Source organism: Primulina huaijiensis, chromosome 10 (assembly GCF_012295235.1).
Source record: "Primulina huaijiensis isolate GDHJ02 chromosome 10, ASM1229523v2, whole genome shotgun sequence".
NCBI classification, from domain to species: Eukaryota; Viridiplantae; Streptophyta; class Magnoliopsida; order Lamiales; family Gesneriaceae; genus Primulina; species Primulina huaijiensis.
In genome coordinates, this window is record NC_133315.1 from 18,871,463 (window position 1) to 18,886,438 (window position 14,976).

The 14,976-nt window shown below is 32.6% G+C and overlaps 2 protein-coding genes across 5 annotated transcripts; one reads left to right on the top strand and one right to left on the bottom strand.

Moving 5' to 3' along the window:
* Positions 1–1,470: 1,470 nt before the first annotated feature.
* On the top strand, positions 1,471–3,433 carry LOC140986487 (transcription factor TCP17-like). Of its 3 annotated transcripts, none has more exons than XM_073454754.1 (2): positions 1,471–1,725; positions 2,103–3,433. In XM_073454754.1, the coding sequence occupies exon 2, from the start codon at positions 2,132–2,134 to the stop codon at positions 3,053–3,055; it is 924 nt and encodes a 307-aa protein (XP_073310855.1). In that variant the 5' UTR covers positions 1,471–1,725; positions 2,103–2,131; the 3' UTR covers positions 3,056–3,433. The 3 variants fall into 3 exon arrangements, with proteins under 3 accessions (XP_073310855.1, XP_073310854.1, XP_073310853.1); XM_073454753.1 differs by having other exon boundaries at positions 1,471–1,699; positions 2,117–3,433; XM_073454752.1 differs by having other exon boundaries at positions 1,472–1,699; positions 2,103–3,432.
* A 5,326-nt stretch (positions 3,434–8,759) lies between these two features.
* Positions 8,760–13,922, bottom strand: LOC140986093 (protein LONGIFOLIA 1-like). Of its 2 annotated transcripts, none has more exons than XM_073454087.1 (6): positions 13,498–13,922; positions 12,774–13,046; positions 12,410–12,480; positions 10,060–12,138; positions 9,829–9,976; positions 8,760–9,728 (listed from the first exon to the last, which is right to left on the bottom strand). In XM_073454087.1, exons 2-6 carry the CDS (start codon positions 12,928–12,930, stop codon positions 8,926–8,928), a joined length of 3,258 nt encoding a protein of 1,085 aa, XP_073310188.1. In that variant the 5' UTR covers positions 12,931–13,046; positions 13,498–13,922; the 3' UTR covers positions 8,760–8,925. The 2 variants fall into 2 exon arrangements, with proteins under 2 accessions (XP_073310188.1, XP_073310187.1); XM_073454086.1 differs by having other exon boundaries at positions 8,760–9,749; positions 13,498–13,921.
* Between the last annotated feature and the right edge of the window lie 1,054 nt (positions 13,923–14,976).

The window sequence follows — 14,976 nt, forward strand, 5'->3', positions numbered from 1 at the left end:
TTTTTGTTTATAATGTTCATTTTGTGTTTTATGTATCTACGTTCGTTATATGTATGCACGTAATTTTATTGATTTTTAAATAGTTTATTTATTTAGTTCAAGTTTAAATATTTGGTGATTATTTCATTTATTAATTGAAAGTACGTACTTACATGCAAACAATACCTTAATAATTTAATTTCCGAAAGGGAACCTTCTCTCTGAGTTTAAATAGCTAGACATGAATACTTGAATCAATGCATTCTATGAAATTTTGCTGATAAAGGTATTTAGATGACAATAAAGCACTCGACTTTTTCCCCACTGATTAGCATAGATTGGTCCCATTTGATGTTTAATGTCTTCTATCTTTACAACATTTATCACTACTATGACTAAGATATGTTAGTTAACAATAAATTTTTTCACAAAAAATTAGCTAATAAGTAGTGTGAAATATGAATCAACAAAAATTATATTTTAACATGTACATCAGATTCACACATTATGCATAAACATATATTTCAACACGGTTGAGTGTAGTAATACTATGTGTCATGTCATCGGTATTTAGTGTCACGTCAACGCTCTAATACAAAAAAAAAGAAGCTAAAATTACGAGAGATGCAAAGCTATTGAACTGAAGTTAAATTTGACTAATTAAATGACCAAAATCATAATTAGGTCAAGTGATATGACCCATTTTTTTATTTTCCTAATTCTATTTTTATATAGGCGTGAATCGAGCTAGGGATGGAGATTGTCACTATATAATGCGAAAAAAGAAATTTTCAAATGTATATAATTTTTTTAAAAATTCAAAGTTTGCCCTTAGAAGGTATTAAATCGTCGTTCCCTTCCCAAATCTTAAGTCGACCCTTGTCGCTACTTGCATCCCATGAGGCTGCCCTCCTGATCAGGTCAAAGAATTTCACAAAAACTAGGGAAAATTGCATGGGTTCCTGTATATTTCTCCATTTGCGATTTTAGTTATTTATGTTATCAAATTTCAATTTTAGCATGTCATTTTATAGGAAATGAGATGATACCATTAGGATATTACCCCAATAGTGCATCTAAGAGTGAATATTTATCAATATATATGAGGCCCGTTAATTTTTTTCAATGGACCCTATGTGTATTATTAAATATATACCCTTCTATGCATGTTTGAGGTAGTACCGTAAGGGTAGATTGAAATTCTCTTATTTTATTTTAATTATATTGACTTGGCGCCGATGTTGTACCGATGAAGTGCTGACGTGGCGTCAATATGATGCTTACTCGTGCAATTTCATGTCAGCATTGCGAATGAAAAGAAATTAAAATTATCAAAGATCGAAATATGATACAACAATTTGATTATATAAATGACTACTAAACCTATAGGACCAAATGTTGCAATTTTTCACAAAAACAATGGTTCAAAATTTAGGTATTTCCATAATTCATGGGACTTCCTGAGATTTATGTGTAATATATGCTTAAATGCCACATGGTTGCAAATGTTCCATACCTTTCTCTTTCCCCTTTCCTTTTATATGTCCTTGGCAACATGGCATAGTAATATTCTCTTCTCCTATTTGACTTTGTAAGATTTCCTCACACAGCCCTCGCTTGTTACATTAATACTGTGCTGCAAACCTATTTGAAACCGGCCTCCATGGCTTTGCAGCCGTAAAGCGTAAGGATTCAGGCTAATCGCCATTTATGTTGAACCGTGAGTGTTCTTTAGCTCCAATATATGTAAGCTGAAAAACACTTCTTCAAATAGTTTTGAGATTTTTATCATATAGTTCAAATATTTTCAACCCTAATTGTCACTTTTCTTGAATGATACTGTGCTTATTTTTTATCCGTGAGTGTGTTTCTTGAAAATTAATGGTGATCAATTTTCCCGGAGCCTGTATACCTTGCTGAATATTGCAGCAAAATCTATGAATTTCCTGTGAAAATAATTTCTTGAGTTAAAATATCAATATTATTCAAGATGATAAGAAATCATGATTTTTGGTTATGGCCAACAGTTTATGTAATGATTATTGTATTTTCTGTACAAAATGAAAGAATATAGCAACAAAACTATTTCCCAAATGAACTGAATTCGATTTCTGTCGATACAGTTGATTTCTTGCAGGTGGATCGGTTGATCATGAATTCAAGAGAAGAAGATAGCACTCGGACAGAAAAAGACGACCTAGATGATAGGAATAGCATCAAGTTTCCCAAGATTAATCCTACATCTTCTTCAAGACAATGGTCAAGCTACAAAAACCCAAGAATTGTGCGTGTATCGCGTGCTTTTGGAGGGAAAGACAGACACAGTAAAGTGTGTACCATAAGGGGATTGAGGGATCGACGAATTAGGCTCTCCGTGCCTACCGCGGTTCTGTTGTATGAACTACAAGACAGGCTTGGATTAAGCCAACCTAGTAAAGTTGTAGATTGGCTGCTGGATGCAACGAAACACGAGATCGATAAGCTTCCTCCTCTTCCAACTATACCTATAAACAACACTTCACATGAATCATCTTCTAACCCTCAAATAGCATCCCTATCTCACACAGATCAACCCTTTTTGGGACTCAATCAAGCAAAAGAGAAATGGATTTCACCCCATCAAGATCAAGAGGTTTATGGGGGATTTGTGGCCCAAAACTTGTTTCCATTAAACAGTCAACAACCCTCTTTCCCAAACATGCCATACAACTCTTTTTTCCATAATTGGGATCCTTCAAACTTATCCTTATCACAATTCGGAGGAGGGTTTTCGTTCTCGAATCAAACGGATCAAAATTATCCATCTCACAACAATCTTACGCCATCCGTCTCGTCGACTTCTCAGCTCTTTTTTCCTTCCATTGTTCCACCCTTTAATCCTCCATACATCACCACATCAATGGAGAGTGATTTGAGGCAAAACAATCATTTGCAGCAACAAAATTCAGCCTTTCACTTGATTAGTTCTCCACTGAAATTGTATGGACTGAACATGAACTCGAAAACAGCTGTTCGATCACAGGACAACAAAGCCGAAAGAGGAGATGAAGACAACAGAAATTCTCAAAGACAATAAATTTTCTTATAGAAGATCAATAGGGCATTTCACAGAAGAAACAAAGATTTCAAGGACTCAGCACAGGTTTCCTGCAAAAACTTTACAAATAATTGTCCTACACAGTAAGCAACATATTTCTTTGTCTTTTGTCACATACTGCTACATCAATGCCTTGATAATATATATATATACATATATACACACACACACACTAGAAATGTGTGACTATTACAGTATGTGCGTATATTATCTTTGTCAGGTTCATTTTTGGATTTTTACGGAAACCCGATATGATTTTATTTTTTGATTTTGTGTTGTGCAAAATATGAAGTGCTTGCATATGTTAGATAATTGGAATATTTTATCATGAAGACATTTTATTTTTTAGATAATATACATTAATCCTTTGGAGGGATATATATATTTTATATGAATTTTTACAATTTTATTTGTAGCATTTCACCATCCCAATTTGATATTTGATATATTATATTTATTGGGATTTGAATTGGATTATAAAATGATTTTTATTTAAATTTTTTTTAGCTAGTCAAGCTACCTTTGCTCAAAATTAAAATTAATCTCTTGTGTTTTTTGTTGGGATACCTTACGAGTACATGGGCAAGAAGCAAGTTTGTTTGCAAGCAGATTCTTACAATCCAGTCTATGAGAAGTCGGGATCGGCTTTCTCAATTCAACTAGCAGAGTGCGTGATAACTACTGCGTTTTAAATAATGGACAACTTTGATATATTATAATATTAATCAAACAATTAATGTTAATTGGCATGATAAACAAAATTTTGTTTCAAAGGAAATAATTATTGTGGTATATAATTAAGTTAGTTATGAAAAAAATAGAATGCTAAAATTTACGTGTCCAGGTTCTGGTATTTGAGAAAATTTAACGGTTGAGTAGTCGAGTTTAATAGGAATTATATCCACGACCAAGATTAATATATAACATAAATTTTTAAAAATGCTCAGGTTTTCGTTATGGGGCAATTTTACGATTTTAGTTATGTGCATATATTTATCTATTTGCAATTGTGATTTTTTATATTATNTAATATATAACATAAATTTTTAAAAATGCTCAGGTTTTCGTTATGGAGCAATTTTACGATTTTAGTTATGTACATATATTTATCTATTTGCAATAATTGTGATTTTTTATATTATTAAATTTCAATTTTAGTCAATTATTTTTTATGTTTTTTTGCAAATTTGATATTTTTTTACAACAAGACACTGAGCTGACACCGATGTGTCACACATGTGTACAGTTTCTCATCAACGCTCAGAGTGAAAAATGAATAAAATTTTCGAGCATTAAAAGATATGGAGCTAAAAAATGATCAATTTGACATCATAAATTACCAAAATTGTAAATTAAATAACAAACATATAAGATCATGAAAATTGTAATCTTTCTGTTATAAGAGTTATTTTTTTAAGAAAAGATGGATATAAATAAATTTAATTAAAAAAATTGAAAATGAATTTAACAAATATTTTGTTTGAGAGGAGGTGCATGTGCACTAGAGGAATTAATCAATTTTATATAAGAATATGAATGAACAATGTCTTCTAGACATTTGCATGATACCCTCTAACTTCTAACCATATATTTACTTTGTGTCCAATACATTTCCCACTAGGTCTCTCTTTTTTTTTTTTATTAATTATTTATTTTGTAAGTGAACTTAACATTAATTACCTTAATATATGGATAAAAAGGTCAAACAATTTCAAGAATTTAAAAATTAATACTTGTTTGTTTTCTCAACCCCAAACAAATTAAACAATAATTGCATCTTCATTAAACAAAATTAATTAAAGTTTGAGGTTTGGTGATTAAATCTTTCATTATTGCATGCACTTATTTATTTAGTAGATTATATATATTCCTTAAAAAATTAAACTGTGTATATAATTGAGCTAGTTGATCATATAACATCGCCAATAATTAATTTACCATTAATTATTAACTAACAGTACTACCTTTCGTCAATAATCAACATTAATCTTGGTTTAATTAGTAGTTAATTGATAATAATTAAAAGGTACATTTTGAACAAAGATATGTGTGTGTGTGTGTGTGTGTGTGTAATTTAATATATTAATCTTGGTCGTGTATACAATTCCTATATATAATGATAGACGATTTCGGTTGAGAAAACTAACAAGTGCACTAGGTCATTTAATAATATAGTTAGATGGAGTCCAATTATGATATAAATTATTTAATTTAATCTAGGCTAAATAAAGAAGTGATTTTTGTGATTAATTAGACTAATTAAATAAACTAAATTATTCTAAATCAAATAGCACAATTCATTAAATTATGGATTAAACTTAGGAGAAATTCAAATAAGTTGATCAGAACACACAACTGTATCAAATATCAGTTATTGTCACGTATTGGATTTCATCAAACAAGAATTATTCTTAAGTTCCCTATCTTATTTATTAATATATTTCTAGAATTAATAATCATATTTTTATTTAACCGTCCAACTATTTCTAATTGAATTAAATAAAAATGCATTCAATAACTATGTAATTTCAGCTCTTTTCCTAAAATCACACGCTGAAATCGAATACTATTTTTAATCATTTAACCATGTGTTGATCAATATTTTTGAAGCTATTGTCACTCTATTATTTTTCAAGTTAAGATCAAATAACAGACATACAATTAATTGACCATATTAAATGCAAGACATCATATACATAAAATAAATCAAAACATTAATCAATCCAATATACAAAAAACGATCACAAATTTAACCCTATCGTGGTCCCTGTCATAAGACGACTACTTCATAAAATCAAAGGTAGACAAAAAATTAATGTTTGAATTAATGAAAATAAAAAAATAAAAAAATGGAAGAAATCTCAGCAATGACTCACGAATCTTGCTTGTCCAGTGCGTCTCGTCTGCCTCCAAGTTGTTTCACGTCTAGATCGTCTAAATCTCATGAGATTGTAGTCTCTTTTTTTTAGATAGGAAAAAGAAAAGATAGAATAAAAATAAATTACGAAATAAAACATAATCCTACTATTATAGGATAGAGTCTACCAATAAAGAAGAAAGAGCTATGAAATAAAAACTTTATCAAATCTTTCTTTTTCAATATTAAAAGTTTTTTTCTCTCCAAAATATCGAATGAATCATGTACCAAAATTAAGACGTTTAAAATATGGTGTTTTATCATCAATTTGGACCTTCTTTATGTAATTACAAGGCCTAGCCACGCTTTGTTCCTGGACTTCTTCTGTTTTTGTCCTTCTTTCAAAACTCCATCTTGACAACTTTAAATGTGATAAAAATATCTTTTTTCGATCAAGTTTGTTCCAAGACCTAAGAACTTCTTTGAACTTATCATAAATCTTCTTTGAAGTATGAAAAACTCTTTATCTATTATTTCCTTCATTATCGGGAATATTTCATACTTCACATTAAATTCTTTGACCTTATCTGTAAAATTAAACTTTTTACACATTTTGGTCAGACTTGTAAACAATAAAAATATGATGAAACAGAAGAAGCAAGACAAATAAAAAGGCCTTTAGAATCCATAATTCCTCTTGTGATCTTGAAAATGAAAGATGATATATTCATAAAACAAATGGGACAGAGACTGCACCCCTCTACCCAATTAATAATAATAAGTTGAATGTTAAATTTTAAATCTTGTAATATATATTCATAAAAAATTATTTCAGAGAGAGACGATCATTAATACACACAACTAGACCATCTGCATAACATATATTAGTAAGAAAAAATTGCATTTTTGGTCTTATATATTTATTGTTTTTACGATTTTAGTCTATATGTTATCAAATTTCATTTTTAGTTTAATTTTTTTTTTGCAATTTTGTTGATTTTCTCGACGAGGCACCAATGTCAATGTATTGTTGATGTGTGTAGTGTCAAATCAGCATTCTCAATTTAAAAAAATGACTAAAATTGTTAAAAATTTAAAAATATAAGAGTTAGACTAAAATTTGATAACATAGATATCTAAATCGGAAAAAAAAACAAATATATAGGATCAAAAATGTATTTTCCCAATTAATAATTATAGACACGTTTTTATGTACATATTTTTCGTGTAAAGAATTATATTTTCTATTAAAATTAAGAATTTAGATATAATTTTCTATAAGATCTCTGTTAACTAGTTATACATATATCGAAATGTTTTATACACGTGTGTGTGTGTGTAACTGTGTATAAAACATTTCGCAAAATCCAAGAAAAAGGGTTTAGTGGGGGCTGAGCACCAGCACCCTATAAAGTGGCAAAGGATTACAAGTGGTCCAAATTCTAAGTAAACAAATTCTCTTTTTTTTTTTCCCAATACGATAGATTTGAGAAAACCTTTTTTTTTTTCTTTGATGGGTTTGCGACCCCTAATTTAAGAACTTTTTTCAAATTTAAAATTTTTTAAATGAATTTAGGAATAATTTATTTTTCGATTTTATGAAATAAATAAATTATATATTTGGTCTTTAACATCTACATTTCTGCGCTGACCTTTTTTTTCCCATCTCATCGTGACATGTATTTTTGGAACATCATATAGTTTATTAGATCACACCAATTTAACATTTTTTTAAAAAAAAATCTACATTATTTAATTTATCATTTATAGTTCTAATCATGCATTAAATATACAAAGACAAAAACTTGTGTGAGACGGTCTCACGGGTCGTATTTGTGAGACGGATCTCTTATTTGGGTCATCCATGAAAAAGTATTACTTTTTATGCTAAAAGTATTATTTTTTTATTGTGAATATGGGTAGGGTTGACCCGTCTCACAGATTAAGATCTGTGAGACGGTCTCACATGAGACTCACTCTTATACAAAATATCAAGGCAATTGACATATCAAATATGTAACTAAACTCATAATTTATTTTAAAAACTAATTTAGAAAATACGAAACTGACGATCAAATGTATTACTCAAACATATAAATCCTTGTTTGAGTTCGCCATTGAAACAATGTTTTCGTTAGTGCGATTTTTCATTATTTTATAATCAAAACTGATTAATTATAAATTGCTTTAGAAAATCAGTTAATGTTTGANGAGAGAGAGAGAATAATAAAAAATTCCAAAAATTATATTGATCGAACAGGCTTAAAAAAAAAGACTTCAGGCCCAAGAAACTCACAGGCCCCCATTAGGCCCAAATTTGAGACCCATTCAGAATTATCATGTCGTGACTGTGACTAAAATATAATCAGCTAAGGTACGTTTTGGCGCGAAATTTCACATTCTTATTTCATCCATGGCAAAAACTTATGTGAGACGATCTTACGGGTCGTATTTTGTGAAACGGATCTCTTATTTAGGTCATCCATGAAAAAGTATTACTTTTTATGCTAAGAGTAAAACTTTTTATTGTGAATATCGATATGGTTACCCGTTTCACACTTAAAGATTCGTGAGACCGTCTCACAAGAGACCAACTCTTCATCCAATCGTTTGACTTAAATTTTACGATAATTGAAGAATAATTATGCTATACATATTGACTTTAATTCCACGATAAGTGACTACATAATACTCAATATAGACACTGAACTTGTAATCAGAACAAATGTAGTTTTTACATTTGAGACGACAGAATAATGATTATCATAACAGATGATTAGTATGTAAACGGTAAAACATGTTAAGTTCATCTCAATCAAAGTAATATATTGAATATCATGCAGTAACAAAGTAAAACTTTATAAATATACTACAACAAACTCAGAAGGATTTCCTTTACAATGCAACAATAATTTGTTTAACATTTGATGATTTGAATTCGAATGGTTAAACACGCACAAGAACCATGTTAACACCAGACAAAGGGTGCAAGTTACTTTGAGAAGTGATTCCTATGCCTGCCGGATTTCGTTTTCAGTCCAGTAGACTCTCGGATCACGATCTCGTCGACTAAATCCTTAAAAATCAAACGTTCGATGTCAAGAATGGGACCAGAGATTTCATCATCGAAATTTGTCCAGCTTTCAGACCGAAGAATCAAATCTTGACATAAGATGTTTTTCCATCCGTCGTCCTCTGCATCATAGCCACCACATTTTGAAGTTTCGGTCCGAAGCCCTTCAATCTCGGAACACAATTCTCTGAGAAGCTTCTGTGCATTCACTGCCTTTCTTGCAGGCTTAAGCGTCCTCGGCCATGGCTCAGAAAATGCCAATCTTTGGGTAAGAATCTCATTCACTGTGTCAAAAATTAGTTTTCGATTAAATTTATCTAGGGACATCATCTGAGCTGTCATCCTTCCGTTGCTACGTTCTTCCTTTAGTAATGTGCTTGCTCTTGTTTGTTCCAAGACCAAAAACAAATCAGGGTTGGTAGGATGGCCGGATGGATGAGACTGGAAATTTATCAGGCTCCCTCCGAGGTCTCGGAGGAGGAGACCTGAAGCTAATAGAATCTCAGAAATGTATCGGTGATCCGGATCTGTGTTCTCACATAAAGAGGCGATGTAATCTGTTCGAGCTTCATCGTGGCTAGAGTTGATCCTTCTGAGTTTCTGGACTAAATTTTCGATGTTCTGAAGTTTCTTTCTGTTCATTTCAGACTTGATACCCATTTCTATGGAGTTCAAACCACAATTAGCCATTGAACTTCCTTGAACAGTGTTAGTATTCTTCTCTGCATAAATGGATACATCAACTGCAGAATATATTGATTCAATCAACTGCTTATTTACAAAAGATAATTAAAGCTTAAATTCAATTTAAAAGTCGATTACCTTTGAGGGACTTTCCTATATACTTCACAGGTGAAGGCGAATCATCTTTAAGTGCCACATGATCAAGAACAGAGATGGGACTTGAGTACTCGGTAGGAGCAGAAGCTAGCTCCGGTACTTCTTCGTCGTTCAGTGTTGGGATAGATTTCTACGATCACACCAAGAAACATGTAACTAAAAGACTATATTTAACCAATTTAAGATAGGATGTAGATCGTTCTAACAACCAACCTTTTCTGCCAAGCCAGATACCACATGTTCACAAACCTTCATGGATGGATACTGCCTATCACATGTGCTAGGAGATTTTTCAGAACCAAACACTTCTGCGCTTCTTGATTCATGTACGGTACTATCGGTTAGTTGAACTAAGTTCTCCTTTTCACGGTAAGTCGAAATCCTTGGTTGGACGCAGATTTCACTAGGTTTTTCCTCGATTGTATGAAAGTTGGGATTTTTTGGCCTGCGTCCTCCAGCTGGTGAAACAGACTCAGTCAGTTGCTTATTTGGCTGTTTTCTCAACATACTTGAATCAGGAGTGGTGGTTGGTGGTCGAGTTCTTTTTTCCAGCTCGGCTTTCTTCTGTTGCAATCTTGGGCTGATTAATCCCGAACTCTTCCCTGAACTTGCATTGTTATCTTTAGCTGACAGTTGGGGACTTGTTGAATTCTCAGCGGCTTTCGAAGTTCTGTCATTTTTCAAATTGATGGGAGTCACATAATTTTCTCGTTGATTGGATTGAGTAGCGGAATCGTTAGTCGTTCTGCCACTGCTTGACCCCTTCCTACTTTGAACAGAGTTACTATCCTGATGTTTGGGCAGACCAGAAAAGCCATCAAGTGAAAGCATAGAAGCAGCAGGTATACCAGATTTCTCAACAAGTTTAGCTGGTTTCATGATTACAATAGGTGACTCGTAATTTCTTCCTGAGCCTACCTTCTTCTTTGTGGAAGCAAGAATTTGATTCGTCTTTGAATTTCGACTGTTCAATAATCTAGAATCATGTATCGAACTTGAAATTTTTTGCTCATTATCTTTATGACTGGTAAAATTTGAACCTTGCGCTCCCTTTTCGGTTTCTAGAAGTCCCTTTGCCTGCATTGATTCAAGTATCTGTTTAAGTGCTCGAAGGTCCTTTCCAGATTGTGTGAATTCAAGATCTTTTAATCTCTTCTCAATCTCACTGTAAACAGTAGGAATGGTGTTTGGAGTTTTTGCTGGACCTCTTGTGCTTCTGGAGGCTGGTTTCTGAGAGCTTTTAGTTCCATCAGTCTGCTTCCATGGTGCAGGTTCAATTGGAAACCGCGACATTGGTTTCATTCGTGGCGAGCTAGGCTCTTTCCACAAGTTTTTCGAAGAACTTGAAGTCAATAGTTGGATTGGTTTGCTTGAATCGGTGTTTGTAACAGACCTTGAAACATTAACAAAATCTTCATTTTGATAACTCCTACTCGAACCCACATTGGTTTCACCGGATGAGACTGAATCAGGCAGTGTTTCCAAACCCATCAGCTTTGCGACAACACTTGGAGGTCGTGCTTGGTTTCCAGGATATTGTTGCAGATTCTGGGTCTTTCTATCAACCTCACTGCTTTCCTTCTGCAATGTTTTCACAAAAAAGTTTGATTTTGAGTCAGCTTTTAGGCTCTGCGATGAACCTTCCCTACTGTCTAATGAAAGTCTCGGAAGGTCTTTAAGCTTGAGGGAAGATTTGGAAACATCATGAGCCCGGCTCATTTCCCTTCCATCATAAGAAAACCGAGGGAGATCCTTCGAAATCGAAAATGATGACCCATCTTTCGAGTGGTAGGACGCTGATCTCGAAAGTTCTCTAGGTTCATCATGACACCAAGGTGCTTCTTGAAGTTTAGCTAGAACTCTAAGAGACTCTTTGAGATCAGCAGTTGTAACTGAATTTTTATCAGGACATAAACCATGGGAACCGACACCAGTTTTTAACGGTGGCCTAGGTAAGTCTCTGTGCTTCGCTACATTATCCGTTGCCTCCGTGGATTTAGCTTTAACCGATGATCCCTGAACTTCCCTGTACATGGAATCCTTCACTAAATGCCTGAGATCAATTACTTGCCGACTAAAGTGCGGAGATGAATCCTGCAGGCTCATAGCTGAATCCCTCGAGGGAGTTTCCGGAAAAATTACTCCATCAAAGGAGGTTGGTTCTAACTGAGTAGTTCTGTTACAATCGAGGGAACAAAAAGAGGATGAGCGGGAAGAAGATGAGAATGAAGCCCTGGCCGATTCCGCGAATAATCTTTGTCTCTCTTGTACATTCTTGTTTGAGTATTTCTCCTGTTTTGGTACATGGAAAAGGTCGAATTTCAGAGAGACCGGTAATTTCCATAATTGATTACTCAATGGCATGTGGAGAAGATCGGTAAAGACACTTTGAGATGAAAATAAAAGCATTCTAGAATCACAGTCTCATCCTAAAAAGTTCGATAAAGAGCATCGCAAGTTATTACATATTCAACCAGATCCGTGGTTTCAACACGTATGATAATTTAATCAAAACATTCAGTTCATATCCACCCCTCGGCTAAAGTAAACACTTAAATCTTACCAGTGATCCAGATCTTAGCTGTCCACTGCAAAAATCTCTTTCTAAATTACCATTACTGAAGTGGGATTTTCCTGCAAAAACTCAATTACATTAAAAATGAGGTATACCCCAATTAAACCAACATGGCCGATCTTAAAACAAATCATTTTCATAATTCAAGAAGACTAAACACTGTTATCGTCCACAAATTCATATTTCTGATGGTAACACAAATTGAAACCATTTAAAGTACTCCACACAAAAACTACTTCACTATGAATGTCATCAAACCAGTAACAGAATCTCCTACAAGACATTATCGAAAGTTAATCTACGACCGTTCTTGGCGATCAACTACAAGTAGAGCTGGAGAACAAATCTTTACCAGCAGGAAGCCTCTTCGGCGTATGGCCGACAATTCGCCTACCGCCGGTGATCATATGCTGCCGATCAAACATCTGAAATATGCCAGTCATACATCCTATTTGCTTCTGCAAATCTAAATTGTCATCTGTCAAAGACTGTAAAAGCTTTGCTGCCATCTTCACACCCCTCAGTCACAATCACACCTTTTTTTCCCTAAAGTCCTCCGCCTTTAAGTCCTCTGGTTTAAAGCCAAAACCAGCTTCCCATTTTGTCTCATATAATTCCCCTATCCCTGAACATCATTCAAAAGGTAAGAAGAATCAGTCACCAGCTCTGAATTAAAAAACTAGGGAAAAAAAAAGCTTCGAAGTTTAGATATTAAATTAACAAAACATCCCAAGAAGAAATAAACTGGCATAATCTCTACAAACTACACTTATTCATACGCATTTGACAAGTAATTTTCTCCCCTGAAAATGGTTTCTTTCAATTGTACTGGTCAACACATCAAGACTCGAGCTTTTCAACAGAAACCGTAGAAAAAAATCTTGCTTTCATACAGAAATATCTCCCAAAAGCCTCCAAGATTTCCCAAATTATCTCACTTTGTTTCCAAGAATCAAAGTTCATAAACGAAAAGAATAAAGACATCACAGATTACAAAAATCAGATTTTTTTAGCCAAACAGGCAATGATCATGAAAAAGTAAATGAAGCGTTATCCACGAAGAACGAAGTTCTCACCGGCCGCACAATACTCAACATTCATCCACCCAAGAAACTAAAGAAACTATCACATTACAGCAAGAAAAATCTTCCCAGATCCAAAACAAAGCGCCATTGTCAAATCCCTTAAACAAGAATCCCTCAAAAGTCAAAAATTTTTAAGACAGCCCATTAAAGCTTGGATGGTCAGTTGTTCAATGAAACATAACATGGTCCTTGGTCCAGAATCCACGAGGACACAAAAATACGATAAACAGAGCAAAAAAGTTGGCAAGAATAATATTTTAATTTTCAAGAAAAATTTGTATCCAATTACTATTTTATTAGGAAAAAAATTGAGGAAGAGAGATGAAGGGAGGTGAGGGGGGGAGGGCATTTGCAGGCTTTTTCTCGCTCCTCCATGTGGAAGGGTGCTGGTATATGAGTGGGTCTAAATCCCTCTGGACAAACATGTGATTTTTGTCTGGGATTAATTGGGTAGCAGGAGAGATTAAGCCAAGAATCATGATTTCTTTTGAGTAATTTTTCAAGATTTTTTCTATGTTGATTTTTTAATAAGTAAAGATTTGATCCAAGAAAAAGAGAAGATTTGAACGAAGAAAATGCAAGAAACACAAATTATGATTGTATAAACTCAAAAGAGTTGTGAGAAAGTCTCACGAATTTTTATTTGTGAGACTGGTCAACTTTACCGATATTCACAATAAAAAGTAATACTCTTATCATAAAAAGTAATATTTTTTCATGGATGACCCAAATAAGATATTCGACCCACGAAATTGATCTGTGAGGTCGTCTCACGAGAGTTTTTGTGAACTCAAAATTATTTCAAAAAAAATTTTAATTATTACAACTACATGTATTTAGTCGCATATAAAATATATTTATTATTATTATTAATTAATTCATTAAAAAGTTTAAAATTTTTCTAATTAATGAAGTCGAAGCCGCTTGTATTTTAAAATTGATCTTTGAAAATTATTTTGATAAGAAAAATTATGAACTTATGATGATTATTTTGTGTCACGCCATTTTAGAATTCTCGAGGTCGAAAACAATATTTGAATGTGATCGATCATACTACATCATTTTTTTCCTTTACCATTTTATAACACAAAAAAAAATTAAATTTTTTTCCTAAGATACCATATCAAATGATCTAGGAATTAAAAAAATTCTATTTATTATTCTTTAAATAAAATATTTTATTTTAAAAATTATAAATTTAGGGTGATTTTATGCATAGATACATACAAAACATATACACCACAAAAAAAGGATTAAATGACTTCAATCAATAATTTAAAATTAATTTTTTTTCCAATAAATTTATTTTTTAGGCTTATTTACAATTTACTTGAAAGAGAATCAAATAGAAGAACTAGCTGTTGCGGATGGTGATATTTTTTTTTTAATTTATAAGAATCGTAATTTTATTTTAATATTCTATTATTATCAATATAAAATAGTATGTGTCAAATATATAATCCTTATTTT